General features: G+C 44.6%; 1 protein-coding gene across 1 annotated transcript; it reads left to right on the top strand.

Annotated features, from left to right (window-relative positions):
• Positions 1-632: 632 nt before the first annotated feature.
• Positions 633-16,605, top strand: mcm7 (minichromosome maintenance complex component 7). Its single transcript, XM_029662472.2, has 15 exons — positions 633-816; positions 2,786-2,865; positions 3,291-3,455; positions 3,631-3,755; positions 7,458-7,638; positions 7,814-7,951; positions 8,092-8,241; positions 8,746-8,860; positions 9,119-9,250; positions 9,379-9,462; positions 9,701-9,912; positions 13,335-13,600; positions 13,710-13,878; positions 15,273-15,382; positions 15,960-16,605. The coding sequence occupies exons 1-15, from the start codon at positions 786-788 to the stop codon at positions 16,183-16,185; spliced, it is 2,184 nt and encodes a 727-aa protein (XP_029518332.1). The 5' UTR covers positions 633-785; the 3' UTR covers positions 16,186-16,605.
• Positions 16,606-16,696: the final 91 nt, after the last annotated feature.

The raw sequence follows: 16,696 nt of genomic DNA, 5'->3' as shown, positions 1-16,696 counted from the left end.
GTTCCATATGGACCAAAAGCTGATTTATACATCCCTTTATACATTTCTGTTAGTGAGCATTTCAAGTTTTTGCAGAAATTTCCAACAGATGTTAATTTCTCTACCATAAGCCGCCTCCAACTTCGTTTGAATGAATTTGGCAGTGCATCCAACATGCCTCACAACCACAGACCACTGTAACAAAGCCACCCCTGGACCTTCACATCCGCTTCTTCATCTGTTGGGTTGTCAGAGGAGGGGAGGGGGTGTACTGAGGAGTATTTCTGGTAATAAAGCCCTCTTACTGGGCCTCCCCAGTGGGGAGGCCCAGTAAGAGCTGCACAGTCATGTGAAATCCATAGATTAGGGTCATTTAATTTATTTTTAATTGACTGATTTCCTTCTGTGAACTGTAACTCAGTAAAATATTTGAAATTGTTGCATGTTGCGTTTATATTTTTGTTCAGTATACCTTTTTATGCACAGAATGTTCGAGGTCATTGCTTGAAAGCATGAAACGCATCTAAATTTTTCGCGCCACCGATGACGTGGTATGCTAGTTTGTTGAATCATGTGACCCCCGCATCGCCGCAATTTTCGCGCCACAGTGAAGCCACGCCTTTGGTAATAGAAATACGCGTTTTGATTGGAGCACGCAGACAACAGACTCGCGCCAGTTTTTGCAGTTGGACCTCCAATTTGTTGTCTCCCAGTGCAGAAAGAAAATACATTGTTAAAAAAATATATAATAACTGATAAGTTACTTAACACAGTGGGTTTAAGTAAAACCACATTACTCAACAAGCATGGCTCCTAAGGATTACTTGGCTGAGAAAGGTATGTTTTTTTAAAACAAGCTTACTGAAGTTAGTCATTTTGATAATGGAGGCTAGTAGCATGCTCACTCATAACTACGTCTGAGCAAAAATGTATGTCAGAAACCATGCAATTGGACTTTAGAATTACTTAATAAATAGCTTGTTTTCTTTTGGGGGTAAGTTGGGGTTGACTAGTTAACGTTACTTTGTGGTCTTTGTCTGCTCAGCCAAGAAGCCAACAATGAGTTAATATCTAGCAATTTACTAACATGTAAACTGTTCAGGCTTGGTCGCCCCTACCCCAATAAAGGAATCTAACTTTAGTTACGTCTAAGGACCATCGCTACATGTTCTGTTTAGACTGGCTCTTGAAGCCAAAATAGACACTTACTCATTCTAAACGGGAATCGATTCTCAAGTGCGGTAATATTGCTGTTATAGAAACAAATCCACCTACTTTGATATCAGTTTCACAAATGCAGCATATACACGTAATGTACAATGTTGACAGTATTTGTGACAACACGTTTGTGACGTCCGTCTTGGGTTTAAACTCGGGTGATCGGAGACGCAGATAGCAAACGTTTGCTAATTAGTACAGGTAGTCGACGTTTATATGCTTCCAAAACCTTACTGCAAAAGATGGGTAATAACTTTAAAGCCGAGCGTCGGGGCTCTAGCCCAAAATCCCCCGTACAGATCTAGTCGTGGTCGCGGCCTGTCTCCTCGTGCACAACACTATCTGGCTCCTTGTGAAGTTGTTTTGGTAGTTAACATTTTGGGCAATGATACCGGTTAGGGATTTCTACGGGGTGGCTTGCATGTATATATATATTTATATATATATATTTTTTAACTAGCTTCAATTCTCAGTAACCCGGATGGAACTCGAGAGGACAAAGAATTACGCGCGAGGAGCACATGGTCTATGGGCGGAGATAGCTAATGCTAGGGGTTGCACTGATAGTGAACGATAACTCCCCAATACTACAAAAGTGACTCAATCAATGAAAGAAGTGTTAACAATTTTTGTATATTTCATTTTCATAATTTGACAGTGAAGTGGAATAATTGGCTTGCTAATTAGCAATCCACAAGCATTTTCGCCAACTATACCCTTCTCATCCGCGGGAGTAGGCTGTTCTTTGTTACAGGCAGCGGCAAGTATGGGCGTTATGTTTTGTCGTTTGCTAGCTTCTGCTGGTCTAAAGTCCAGGCTAACGTACTGGTGAATTCGACCATGGCACGTCAATACACTGGTATTGAAACGAAGTTATGTTTTGAATCAATAACCAACTCAATCCATCAGTTACATTGGGACTATTTTGTGGGCAATGGTATAGCGGAGGATTCCCCTGAGTGACCAGGCTCAAAGCCATGTGCTGCTTTGTTTACAAAAAACATTCCAAATGCAGAATGTTTAATTTTGGGCTCTACTAAGACAGTAAGTGGAATATGTATATTGTGTAGCTAGAGATTGGTTTTGTTTTGAGGTGTCTAAAATACAGAATGTTTCACATTTTGAGGTGGGGGTTATTTTCCCCAAAACGGACACAACGTTTTTGTTGTTGAAGTGCACTGCTAACCAAACCTTTAACGTTAAATCATTGGTTACATTGTTGTAAAGGTTTGAACTCATCCACTCATTTGGAAAACATTTGAAGTCCGAGTTAAAGGGATAGTACTTCAATGATTCATCGAGATTCTGTGGGATGCGATGTTAGAGGTCAACACAGCTTGCAGGCCCTGGACTCCAATGATGACAATTTTCAAACGTTAAACCCCACACAAATGTATACATCTCATTACCTGAATTGTATTGTTGTATTGACACCGAAAACAATTGTGGATGGTGAGCTAAATTAGATTGTTCACTCAGTTTGACACAAGTTCCCCAGTTCAGACCCATGCTATACTCTGCCTGTAGCCTGTAATATTCATAGCATTCAATGTACACTGTTAAGTAGACTGTTCTCTCTTTCCCGCAGAGAAATGCAAGAAGTTCCTTCAAGAGTTTTACAGTGAGGATGACAATGGAAAGAAGGTCTTCAAATATGGAGCTCAACTTGTGAGTTTGGCACTGACTCATGATCCTGTTCTTTCTGTAATTCGTCTTGCCAGTCCTTTGTCATTTGTAACTTAAAGTCCATGATCTAATATGATAAATGGTTTTAAACCATGAAAAACAAATTGTCAAAGTATCTGTCGGGGTGAGCCTGAAGGCCAACATCTTTCTCCCCTGCCAACCCACTGAATGGTTGAGTCAAAAGGCACAGTAATACATGGCATTATTTTGAAGAAGAGAACCTGAAAGCTGAAACTTGTTGGTTCTACTCTGCAATAAATAAGTGAGGTGGTGGCAGTGACCCTTTAACCAATGACTGATGGGCTGGAACGGTTGTCGTTGTTTGCAGAAAAAGGCTGTGCAACATCTGTGCTAGGCCACAAATCAAAATATTCTACTGTCTCTGATAGCAGTCCTGTTTTCTGTAGGTTTCCCTGTCCCACAGGGAGCAGGTGGCTTTGCAAGTGGACCTGGACGATGTGGCCGAGGAGGACCCAGAGTTGGTGGAGAGCATCTGTGAAAACGCCAAACGCTATATGGGCCTGTTCGCTGATGCCGTCCATGAGCTGCTGCCAGAGTACCGTGAGAGAGAGGTATTTTTTTAGCTGCATTAATACAAACGTGCTCATTTAAGACATCTGTCCTGCTTGACTTGGATATTGATTCTGATCAGGCAGTTGCTAATGGTTAGTTTTAAGGATGAAATAACCTGTAAAACACTGAGTCTGAGACTTAACTGCCCCGATACCCATCTCTTCTTTCACCCAGGTGGTGGCCAAGGATTCCCTGGATGTGTACATTGAGCATAGGCTGATGATGGAGCAGAGAGGTCACGACACCGCAGACACCAGGGATCCTCGCAACCAGTACCCATCAGAGCTCATGAGGAGATTGTGAGTTCACTTAGCTAGCATGTTTGCCATTGTCTCTTGAGTTGGAACTGGACATGAACCTGGATGAATTACTTAGAAAAGTGAGAACTGGTATATAGTACCAGTCAAGTTTGGACACACCTACTCATTCAGGGTTTTTTCTTTATTTGTGCCATTTTTATGCGTTTTAGAATAATAGTGACGACATCAACGTGAAATAACACGTGGAATCATGTATTATCCAAAAGTGTTACACAAATAAATAAATATTTGTAATTCTTCAAAGTAGCCACCCTTTGCTTTGCACACGCTTGGCCTTCTCTCAACCAGGTTCATGAGGTAGTCACCTGGAACGCATTTCAATTAACAGGTGTGCCTTTTTAAAAGTTAATTTGTGGAATTTCCTTCCAATCAGTTGTGCTGTGACAAGGTAGGGGTGGTATACAGAAGATGTTCCTTTACCAAATAGGATAAAGTCCATATTATGTAAGAGAAACGACAGTCCATTACTTTAAGACATGATGGTCAGTCAATCCGGAAAATGTCAAGAACTTTGAAAGTTTCTTAAATTGCTGTCAGCGCTATAATGAAATTGGTTCTCGTGGGGACCGCCACAGGAAAGAAAGACCCACTGTTACCTCTGCTGCAGAGGATACGTTCATTGGCATTACCAGCCTCAGAAATAGCATCCCAAATAAATGCTTCACAGAGTTCAAGTAACAGCTAAATCTCAACATCAACTTTTCAGAGGAGACTGCATGAATCAGGTCTTCATGATCGAATTGCTGCAATGAAACCATTACTAAAGGACACCAATAAGAAGACTTGCTTGGGCCAAGAAACACAAGCAATGGACATTAGACATGTGGAAATTTGTCCATGTGAGATTTTTTTTGTGAGACTCTTGAGTAGGTGAACAGATGATCTCTGCATGTGTGGTTCCCAGAGTTAAGTGTGGAGGTGCATTGCTGGTGACACTGTAACTTATTTAGAATTCAAGGCACTCTTAACCAGCATGGCTACCACAGCACTCTGCAGCGACATACCATCCCATCTGGTTTGCACTTAGTGGGACAGTCATTTTGTTTTTCAACAGGACAAAGACTCAATACACCTCCAGGCTGTGTAAGGACCATTTGACCCTTGAAGGAGAGTGATGGAGTGCTGCATCAGATGACCTGGCCTCCACAATCATTTGACCTCAACCCAATTGCGACGGTTTGGCATGAGTTGGACTGCAAAATGAAGGAAAAGCAGCCAACAAGTGCTCAGCATATTTGGGAACTCCTTCAAGTTCATTAGAATGTGCGTTGAAGATGTCGTTCCCATAGCAACGATTAAAACATTCCCTAACCAGAAACCGTGGATTGATGGCAGCATTCGCGTGAAACTGAAAGCGCGAACCACTGCTTTTAATCAGGGCAAGGTGTCTGGTAACATGACCGAATACAAACAGTGCAGCTATTCCCTCCGCAAGGCTATCAAACAAGCTAAGCGTCTGTACAGAGACAAAGTAGAATCTCAATTCAACGGCTCAGACACAAGAGGCATGTGGCAGGGTCTACAGTCAATCACGGACTACAAGAAGAAACCCAGCCCAGTCACGGACCAGGATGTCTTGCTCCCAGGCAGACTAAATAACTTTTTTGCCCGCTTTGAGGACAATACAGTGCCACTGACACGGCCTGCAACGAAAACATGCGGTCTCTCCTTCACTGCAGCCGAGGTGAGTAAGACAGACGGCATCCCCAGCCGCGCCCTCAGAGCATGCGCAGACCAGCTGGCCGGTGTGTTTACGGACATATTCAATCAATCCCTATACCAGTCTGCTGTTCCCACATGCTTCAAGAGGGCCACCATTGTTCCTGTTCCCAAGAAAGCTAAGGTAACTGAGCTAAACGACTACCGCCCCGGGCGTAGCACTCACTTCCGTCATCATGAAGTGCTTTGAGAGACTAGTCAAGGACCATATCACCTCCACCCTAGACCCACTCCAATTTGCTTACCGCCCAAATAGGTCCACAGACGATGCAATCTCAACCACACTGCCCTAACCCATCTGGACAAGAGGAATACCTATGTGAGAATGCTGTTCATCGACTACAGCTCGGCATTTAACACCATAGTGCCCTCCAAGCTCGGCATCAAGCTCGAGACCCTGGGTCTCGACCCCGCCCTGTGCAACTGGGTACTGGACTTCCTGACGGGCCGCCCCCAGGTGGTGAGGGTAGGCAACAACATCTCCTCCCCGCTGATCCTCAACACGGGGGCCCCACAAGGGTGCGTTCTGAGCCCTCTCCTGTACTCCCTGTTCACCCACGACTGCGTGGCCACGCACGCCTCCAACTCAATCATCAAGTTTGCGGATGACACAACAGTGGTAGGCTTGATTACCAACAACGACGAGACGGCCTACAGGGAGGAGGTGAGGGCCCTCGGAGTGTGGTGTCAGGAAAATAACCTCACACTCATGTCAACAAAACTAAGGAGATGATTGTGGACTTCAGGAAACAGCAGAGGGAACACCCCCTGTCCACATCGATGGGACAGTAGTGGAGAGGGTAGTAAGTGTTAAGTTCCTCGGCATACACATCACAGACTAACTGAATTGGTCCACTCACACAGACGGCATCGTGAAGAAGGCGCAGCAGCGCCTCTTCAACCTCAGGAGGCTGAAGAAATTCGGCTTGTCACCAAAAGCACTCACAAACTACAGATGCACAATCGAGAGCATCCTGGTGGGCTATATCACCGCCTGGTACGGCAACTGCTCCGCCCTCAACCGTAAGGCTCAACCGTAAGACTGTTAAACAGCCACCACTAACATTGAGTGGCTGCTGCCAACACACTGACACTGACTCAACTCCAGCCACTTTAATAATGGGAATTGATGGGAAATGATGTAAATATATCACTAGCCACTTTAAACAATGCTACCGTATATAATGTTACTTACCCTACATTATTCATCTCATATGCATACGTATATACTGTACTCTATATCATCGACTGCATCCTTATGTAATACATGTATCACTAGCCACTTTAACTATGCCACTTTGTTTACTTTGTTTACATACTCATCTCATATGTATATACTGTACTCGATACCATCTACTGTATGCTGCCCTGTACCATCACTTTCATATATCCTTATGTACATATTCTTTATCCCCTTACACTGTGTATAAGACAGTAGTTTTGGAATTGTTAGTTAGATTACTTGTTGGTTATTACTGCATTGTCGGAACTAGAAGCACAAGCATTTCGCTACACTCTCATTAACATCTCCTAACCATGTGTATGTGACAAATAAAATTTGATTTGATTTGAAGACTGTTGGAAAAGCATTCCAAGTGAAGCTGGTTGAGAGAATGCTAAGTGTGCAAAGCTGTCATCAAGGCAAAGGGTGGCTACTTTGAAGAATCTCAAATATTAAATATATACTTTTTTGGTTACTACGTGATTCTATATGTGTTATTTCATCGTTTTGATGTCTTAACTATTCTACAACGTAGAAAATAGTAAAAAATAAAGAAGCCCTTGCATGAGTAGGTATCAACTTTTGACTGGTTGTGTATATCAAAAAGTATCCTTATTTTGACTGGATGCATGTTCTACTAGACACATGCCATGCCCATTCATGTCATGGTGGCTGATTTGTGTATTTGGGCAACACGGAATAACAATTATTGCATCCCCTCTGATCTCTCTCTCTCTCAGTGAGCTCTACTTCAAACCGCCCAGCACTGCCAAACCCAAAGTGGTCCGTGATGTCCGTGCAGACAGCATTGGCCAGTTGGTGACCGTTAGGGGCATCGTGACCCGTGCCACTGAGGTCAAGCCCATGATGGCAGTTGCCACCTACACCTGTGACCAGTGTGGGGCAGAGACATACCAGCCGGTAAGCGATTGGCGTCTTACTGCACCAACTTGTCAAGGAAAGTTGATAAATTATATAATCAATTGACTTGCTCTCATGGTTGGGTAAATGCATTAAACACTGTCTGGTACAGAAACATTTCAGTTCTCTCGGTTCCTTTCCTTGTGCTAACCCAGACACCCCCCTGTCTTATCAGATTCAATCCCCCACATTCATGCCCCTCATCATGTGTCCCAGTCAAGAGTGTGTCACCAACAAGTCAGGCGGCCGCCTCTACCTGCAGACCCGAGGCTCAAAGTTTGTCAAGTTCCAGGAACTGCGCATACAGGAACACGTAAGGACCTTTGACTAAGGAATCTGAAATGCAGCAACACATTCAAATCATGTAGCTGTCTGGCGTGAAATAAACAAGCACAAGTCTGACTTTGCGCTGATTTGAATCCCTAACTAACCTGTGCCTCCATCCATCTCCAGAGTGACCAGGTTCCTGTGGGAAACATCCCCAGGAGCATGACCATCTACACCCGCGGGGAGAACACACGCGTGGCCCAGCCCGGAGACCACGTGGCTATCTCCGGTGTCTTCCTCCCCCTGCTGCGTAATGGCTTCAGGCAGGCTGTCCAAGTGAGTGCACTCAAACGCGTTAAAGTTTCTTTAAACCTTTTTTGAGAATTATCCTCAAGTTTAACAACGTTACATACTGTCATTTGGAGGAAAACTGGAATTGTACTCTACCTGTGACTTGGCTGAGATGTAAAGTAAGGCGTGTTGAAGTTAGAACGGCCCCTAGGGCAGGAGGTTGTTTCTGTAACCTGAGGCTACAGATGTACAACTACATCCCCTGGACAGCAGGCTACTTGGCTGGCTTAGAGGTGCTGCTGCAGTTTCTATTTCCTTTTATTTAACTAGGTAAGTCAGTTAAGAAATTCTCATTTACAATGATGGCCAAACCCGGACAACGCTGGGCCAATTCTGCGCCGCCCTATGGGTCTCCCAACCATGGATGGATGTGATACAGCCTGGATTCGAACCAGGGACTGTAGTGACTCCTCTTGCACTGAGTTGCGGTGCCTTAGACTGCTGCGCCACTCTGGAGTTGTAATGTGTCTGACTGTTTCTCTCTCTCAGGGTCTACTTTCAGAGACGTACCTGGAGTCCCACAGCATCACTCTAATGAACAAGACTGAGGATGATGAGCTGGGCACAGCAGAGCTGAGTGAGGAAGAGCTGCGCCAGATCACAGGTATGTGCGCGTGTCGTCCCCCCCCCCCCCCCCCCCCGGGTTCTTAATCCTTTCAGTGAAAACAGATCAATGTTGGCAGTATTATGAAGCTTCTCGTTGCTTAAATGTTTCCTGCCTTTTTGGATCTACCAACAGTGTTTTGTGACTGTGGGTTGTTTTCAGACCTTTCACATGCTGTTTGTCCAAGAGGATGTTCTGATGTGAATGGACTGAGTGTAACTGAATAGTTTGGTCCATGTGCTCCTCTCTTACTTACAGAGGAAGATTTCTATGAGAAGCTTGCTGGCTCCATTGCTCCTGAGATTTTTGGCCATGAAGATGTGAAAAAGGCTCTGCTGCTGCTGCTGGTTGGAGGAGTGCAGCAGGCCCCCAAGGGTATGAAGATCAGAGGTGAGTGCAATAAAACCCTTCCACTGCCCTGTAACATTGTCCATTTTTAAAATGGCTGCTTTGGCTTTCATTTGAGTTAACTGGAGTTTTGGGGTGTTTTACTAATGCCCCGGTTTGGCTCCTTCCAGGCAACATAAACATCTGTCTGATGGGAGACCCAGGAGTAGCTAAGTCCCAACTGCTGTCTTACATTGACCGCCTGGCTCCTCGCAGTAAGTACTATCTGAAATATTTCCTCTCCCTTTTTCACTGGTCCCAGGTCACACAACTGGTGAAAGCAACATGCTAAATGGCCTACTGGATATTGACTAAAAGGTTTACACCCTTTTGCACAGTTGTTGGATTAAGGTCCTCAATCGTATTCAAGTAAATAAAGGATTTAAAGATGATTGTATTTGTGCTCCTGACATCATGGGCCTAGACATGACCGTTCTCCCTGACCCCCTCCAGGCCAGTATACAACGGGCCGAGGTTCTTCTGGCGTGGGCCTGACGGCAGCGGTGATGCGTGACCCCCTCACCGGGGAGATGACCCTGGAGGGTGGCGCACTGGTGCTGGCCGACCAGGGTGTCTGCTGCATCGACGAATTTGACAAGATGGCAGATGCCGATCGCACAGCCATCCACGAGGTGATGGAGCAGCAGACCATCTCCATTGCCAAGGTGAGCTTTCTCCTTACCAAAGCCATATCTGCTTGGCAACTAACACTAGTTGTGTAAGGCTATTCATGGGTGGTTTTAACAAAGGAGAACTGCCAAGATTTTCTACCTGTACCCCTACAGCAGGTTGGTGTTTGTCTTCCATCTTGTCCTAGAGACAGTGCTGAGTGATATATTTATTTTTCCCCTTAGATGTGCCAGCTGTGAAGTTGAATTTGGCTATATTGTAAAATTTCATAAAAACCAAAATGCTAATTGAAGGTTACGCGTTAGGTTTAACTTTGACTTTGTGGCTTTACCAGCTAGTGAACACTGCAAAGTTGCCTCCGGAACCAGATTCATGACAAATAACACTAACCTGCCCCGAGAAGACAACATAGAAAATATCTGTCTCAACGCTGAGCTTTTCCCCTACTCATTGAGATTTGGGATTGACTATTATCCCGGTATTTAACAAATGTTTCATCTCGGGTATGCCGGTCTTTACCTCCAAAACCGGAAATGTCATTCAAAAGCATATAAATGTCTGGATTTGATTAGAACTTAGATCAGCATGAACATTCTAACCTGATGCTACCGAGCCTGGTGAGTCATATATTTTATGAGCCCTTCATTAAAAGATATTTTGAGCCTAAGCAAGCCCAAATGATTATGCAATTATCCAATACATACAGTTGAAGTCAAAATGTACATACACCTTAGCCAAATGCATTTAAACTCTTCTTCACAATGCCTAACATTTAATTCTAGTAAAATTCCCTGTCTTCGGTCAGTTAGGATCACCACTTTATTGTAAGAATGTGAAATGTCAGAATAATAGTAGAGTGATTTATTTCTTTCATCACATTCCCAGTGGGTCAGAAGTTTACATACACTCAATTAGAATTGGGTAGCATTGTCTTAAAATTGTTTATCTTGGGTCAAATGTTTCAGGTAGCTTTCCACAATAAGTTGGGTGAATTTTGGCCCATTACGCCTGACAGAGCTGGTGTAATGGAGTCAGGTTTGTAGGCCTCCTTGCTCGCACACGCCTTTTCAGTTCTGCCCACAAAGTTTCTATAGGATTTGGGTCCGGGCTTTGTGATGGCCACTCCAATACCTTGACTTTGTTGTCCTTAAGCCATTTTGCCACAACTTTGGAAGTATGCTTGGGGTCATTGTCCATTTGGAAGACCCATTTGCTACCAAGCTTTAACTTCCTGACTGGTGTCTTGATGTTGCTTCAATTTATCCACACAATTATCCTCATGATTCCATCTATTTTGTGAATTGCACCAGACACTCCTGCAGCAAAGCACCCCCACAACATGATGCTGCCATCCTGAATTTTCCAAGCTGTTTAAAGGTACAGTCAACTTGGTGTATGTAAACTTCTGACCCACTGGAATTGTGATGCAGTGAAATAATTTGTAAACAATTGCTGGAGAAATTACTTGTCATGCAAAAAGTAGATGTCCTAACAGACTTTCCAAAACTATAGTTTGTTAACAAGAAATTTGTATGTAAACTTGCGACATCAACTGTACTCTATATGATATAGGCTACTGCACGTTACGCACGACAAACATAAAAGCTCATAGCTGTAACTAGCTACAGTACGTTCTGAAAGTATTCAGACCCCTTTACGTTACAGCATTCTAAAATGTATTAAATGTGATTTCCCAACCCCCTCGTCTACACATAATACCCCATAATGACAAAGTGAAAACAGGTTTCTAGAAATGTCAGGTTTTTTACAATAAAATTTGGAAACATCACATTTACAGAAGTATTCAAATCCTTTACTGTGCTTTGTTGAAGCACCTTTTTGTGTTCTTGGGTATGACGCTACACGCTTGGCACACCTGTATTTGTGGAGTTTTCACTTTATCATGAGATAGCTGAGGCATATTTTTAGATAGGAAGAAAGGCTCCAACAAAGCTCTCGTTGTAGTGAAGTCACCATTTGCTGTCCACCTGTGATTATGCAGCAACCGCTCCAGAGCTGATGTCTGCCTGCTTGCCTTTCTAGGAGACTTTCTCCCCCACTCTCACCTTATTAATACGTTAATGGTTGAAAAAGTGTCTCATGACATTGTAATACATTTGGTCTCCGGTCTGCAGGCTACATAATTTATGTTAAATTATTTTGATGGAGCGCCACGTCTCCAACAGCACCCTGGAGAGGCGCGCTGGGCATGGACAAGCTAAATATTTTGCGCACCTACCTGGGGCAGCATCAGCACGCACTTAAATAGCCCCCATGCCACTGGGCGAGTAAAGTTTTTTTTTTTTTTTTTTTTTTTTTGCCAGAATAATGTTTGTGTGTGGAGGTGCATCTTGGTGGGCTGTAGGCCTTCCACCCATTTAAGTCCATTCGCTCATTTTTCATGTCTCTGACATAGTAAAGGTGTAGCCTAAAGTTATTTTCCCATTTTGTTTTCATGATTTGTTTGCAACAAATGCACTTTCACCCGTGTTGGGATAGTGGTCGCTGTCCGCAGTCCTGAAACGCATCAGTGCGCTGTTGGATTGGTGCCTTTTCCTAGACCATGTTTTTATAAGCATAATAGCAAAGTTAATCAGCATATTGGTGTTTAGAACAATAAGGCAGAGGCAGCAGGAGACAAGAAAACAGTCCTTACCTTAATTGCTAAAGAAAAGTAAGGAGAGGAAACCATCTTAATTAGGTCTATAATAAATAGACCGGCTTCAATGTGCCTGGCTTTATAAGTCATCCATATACAGTGCCTTAAGTATTTAGACCCCTTGATTTACCATTGTTACAGCCCTATTCTAAAACAGGTTGGCCTACCTGTTTGACAGATGCAATTATCCATAGATTAGGGCGTAATGAATATATTTCAATTAACAAGTTTCCTTATGTAACTCAGTAAAATCGGACGTTTTCATGTTTTATTTTTCTCTGTGCCATCTAGAACAAGATTATCTATTTTGGATGCAATTTGAAGAGTTTGAGAGTTTGCCAGTGCTTATGTGTGTACTTAAGAAAGAAAAAAGAAAAAACGATATTTGGGTGATGGGTTGTTTTAAACTTTTGCAGCTGCAATTAAAATATATAGTCTTTAGAAAGCCAGGTGAGATGGTTAATGAAACGTTAATTCTGTCTTTATATTACTGTAGCATGGGCTATGCTGCAGCAAATGTAGGCCTACCTGTTTACTATGGTGAGATGCGCTCCATACTGAGCATTGATTTATCATGCAGAGGCTGTAGAAGCCAGATTTAGACATTTCATATAATTTAACAGTTCCATTTCACACCATGCTGTTCAAATAAATAATTTTATAATTGACCGGTTTCTGTTTATTTATCCTGGTAAAAGGGATTAGTTTTGTGCTGTAAATCTCTGTAACCGCGTTCCCGCCATTCAACCCTAAAGAGAATATGGGTGACTGACTCACTCTGTTCCCTTCCCTGGTCAGGCGGGCATCATGACTTCCCTCAACGCCCGCTGCTCCATCCTGGCGGCCGCCAACCCTGCCTATGGCCGCTACAACCCGCGAAAGACCATAGAGCAGAACATCCAGCTGCCAGCCGCCCTGCTCTCCCGTTTCGACCTGCTGTGGCTCATCCAGGACAAGCCTGACGCCGAGGCCGATCTCCGCCTGGCCCAGCACATCACCTATGTTCACCAGCACTGCCGCCAGCCACCCACTCACTTCACCCCCATCGATATGAAGCTCATGAGGTCAGTTGACGTATTGCTCTTTGTGGGGCTGGAGGTAAAATAACCAACTATTTAGAAATTCCTCTCACGTGCATGTTTTAGCTTGTGACTAATTGTATGCTCCCTCCAGACGTTACATCTCCCTGTGTAAGAGGCGACAGCCCGTCATACCTGAGTCGCTGGCTGATTACATCACGGCAGCCTACGTGGAGATGAGGAAGGAGGCGCGTGTCAGCAAGGACTGCACCTTCACCTCCGCCCGTACACTCCTGTCGATCCTCCGCCTCTCCACTGCCCTGGTGAGACTCACCCCATCCTGAGTACAGGCTCCTTCTACCCTGACTGGGAGCATATTTAGGATGTGGAGCGGAGTCAGACTGGGTGGTTGGACCGTCTACTACAGCCCAGTTTGTGCTAAAGTGCTTACAGTGCAGGTAGTGGTGATGCCCAGCCTACCTGCAGTATGAGCACTTCTTTCACACGCTGGGCACTAGGCCTCGTGTGTACGCTCATGCCTGCACTGACTGCTCTTTTGAATGACTGCTTCCTGTCCACTAAGACTGGAGGAATGTGATGCTTCTCACTCTGTGGTCTCGTAGCTCCTGGGTGTCAAAAGTGCTGTTTGTGCAGGTAGCTGACTCACCCGCCCTACTGCAAAACCAGCACTTCCCGACACCCTGACTGCACTGTGCTACATCATCTGGGTGGCCACGAGGGCAAGCCTGCCACTCCACTGGGTGACCCTGTACTTATTGAAAAGGTGCAACCCTTAGTCACCATTAGAAATGCATTGTTTTATTCAAGCATGGTTAAAATATTCAGTTTCGGCCTTCATCTGAGTAATCGCACAAAAAGGATGGACAAGTTCATATAGAGCATGGGGAGACTTATGGCGAACTCTCTCCAACTGGTGGTGCTAATGAGAGGTGTGGTAGACTATAGGTTGGTCTTCAGGGGTACGGTGGTCTGTCTCCACCTAGTGATAAAATTCAGAAAAGGGTAAAACGATTGGGAAGACTGGGCAAGCATTGTTCCACTGCAGTCGGTATTGATGTAAAACCATTACTGTAAAATACATCAACAGCATAGGCAAAAAGGACTAACACAACTGATTTAAAGTTGGTGAGCTCCAATAGCCAATTGGGGGGAGGGGTGACCCTCAACCTAATTTTGTCAAATACTACTTCCATGCCCTTTATGGCGTTTGTGCTGAATTAATATTGTACTCTAGCCTGGGTATAGTTAATGTGTTTTAATCTGTTTTCCTGTCTGGTCACGGTCAGCTTTGCAGGGTGGGCAGTCAGCCTTTTTGTTGGAGCAGCTGTGCAAACCCAAGCAAAACTGACTGTGACCGGAACCAGTCGTCGCTTGTTAGAGCCTTCTACAATACAACCATGGCCTGTACATCCACCATCACTGTTTTAATGAATCATATTGTGTTGATTGACTGTCAAGCCACATCCATCGGGAGAGACTAGCTGGTGTTGAGAGGCGGAGACTTGGGCAATTGCCAGCCATTCCAGAGGGCATTGCACTTGTCTCGGTCTGACAGTGCCGGCACAGCGCGACCTACGATGGGAATGTCTGAAAGACACTAACAGTTGATTATTGCATTTATTTTTGGTGTGTTCTGTGCTGTAGCCTATATAGCTAGCTGCCTGACCTGTGGTCTCACGTCCCCCCCCCCTCACAGGCCCGTTTGCGGCTGGTGGATGTGGTGGAGAAAGAGGATGTGAACGAGGCGATGAGGCTCATGGAAATGTCCAAGGACTCCCTGCAGGCCGACAAGTCCAGCACCACCAGGTCAGCTCCTCTCCTCCTGCTCTGTGTGAAACTGCCAACAAGACAGTTCCTGATGACACTGTTATGCATTAATAAGATCTCTTGAGTGGATGCCTTTTGGGTGAGGATTGGGTTATAGCAGAGTAGGGGATGACTTCAAATGTAATGAGTATTCAGGAGCTATACCAAGTGGTTAAATTCCAGAGTTTTTACTGCCTTTGGTTCACATGACTGTGTGTATACTGGAGAAGACCTTAAACCCTATAGAAATAAGCACTTCACCACACGTTCCTGTTGACTTCAAATGTTTTGTCACATACTGCTGTGCTAGTCTACCTCGAGGGATTCAAAGGAGCTGATGGAAGTGTGTTGCGCTGTATGTTTCAGAAGCAGCAGCGCTATATGGCCAATTTGAAGCACAGGTTGGGTCAAAGCAATTTTCTGTGTTTATTTGGACATTGATTTGTTCCTGTCAAATAGGCATTCCGTTTCTGAACAGACCAGTCAGTAGGCCCTAATTTGTGGCTTTGACCCCAACCCTGATGAAGTTCCACAACTTTGGACCCTCAACCTTTTTTTTTATCCCGTTGTTTTCCAGAGCCCATCGGCCAGCGGACGTGATCTTCTCCCTGCTGCGTGAGCTGGCCACGGAGGGTGTGAAGGGCCGGGGTGGGTCTGGGGGCCTGGTTCGCATGGCAGAGGCCGAACAGCGGTGCGTTTCCCGTGGTTTCACCCCTGCCCAGTTCCAGGAGGCCCTGGAGGAGTATGAGGAGCTCAACGTGTGGCAAGTCAACCAGGCCCGTACCCGCATCACCTTCGTCTAAAGCAGGGCTGTTTGATTCCAGTCCTAGAGGGCCTGAATACTTTCTGGTATTTAATTGTACTCAACTGGTGTCCCTGGTCTGAATTAGTCCCTGATTAGGAGGAGAGGATGAAAACCAGAAGTGTTTCGGGCACTCCAGGACTGACCTTGCGCCCCCTTCACCAGCCACAGGCCTTTTTCGCCCAAACCCGGTCAAGGGCTCTGCCTGTGACGAGATGCTTAATGGGCTGCTGACTGCGATGGGACAACTTAGTGTGTCCCCATCTACGCCGTTACAACAAATAATTAAATGTAAACATGCATGGTGGTTCTTGGCTTTGTTTTGGAATGGTTAAATGTTGCGAACTTTTCTTCCTTGGCTATTAAATGCTTTTTTTTAAATGTTAGATGGCTGCTCTCAAATAAAACTCTGTAAATACAATTATTTGTTATGCAATCTTTTTGACTCAACCTCGTTTGTATTACATATACAATGGTCATTGGAGTAGGCCTTTAGCTCTAGTTAAATCAAT

Source organism: Oncorhynchus nerka, linkage group LG6, assembly GCF_034236695.1.
Source record: "Oncorhynchus nerka isolate Pitt River linkage group LG6, Oner_Uvic_2.0, whole genome shotgun sequence".
Classification (NCBI taxonomy): domain Eukaryota; kingdom Metazoa; phylum Chordata; class Actinopteri; order Salmoniformes; family Salmonidae; genus Oncorhynchus; species Oncorhynchus nerka.
The sequence above is the reverse complement of the archived record's forward strand: the minus strand, read 5'-3'. Positions and strand labels throughout refer to the sequence as shown.

Coding starts and splice junctions, on each gene's coding strand:
- mcm7 (XM_029662472.2), top strand. CDS start 786: ATGGCTCCTAAGGATTACTTGGCTGAGAAAG. Junction 2,866..3,290: donor TCAAATATGGAGCTCAACTT/GTGAGTTTGGCA, acceptor TGTTTTCTGTAG/GTTTCCCTGTCCCACAGGGA. Junction 3,456..3,630: donor CAGAGTACCGTGAGAGAGAG/GTATTTTTTTAG, acceptor TCTTTCACCCAG/GTGGTGGCCAAGGATTCCCT.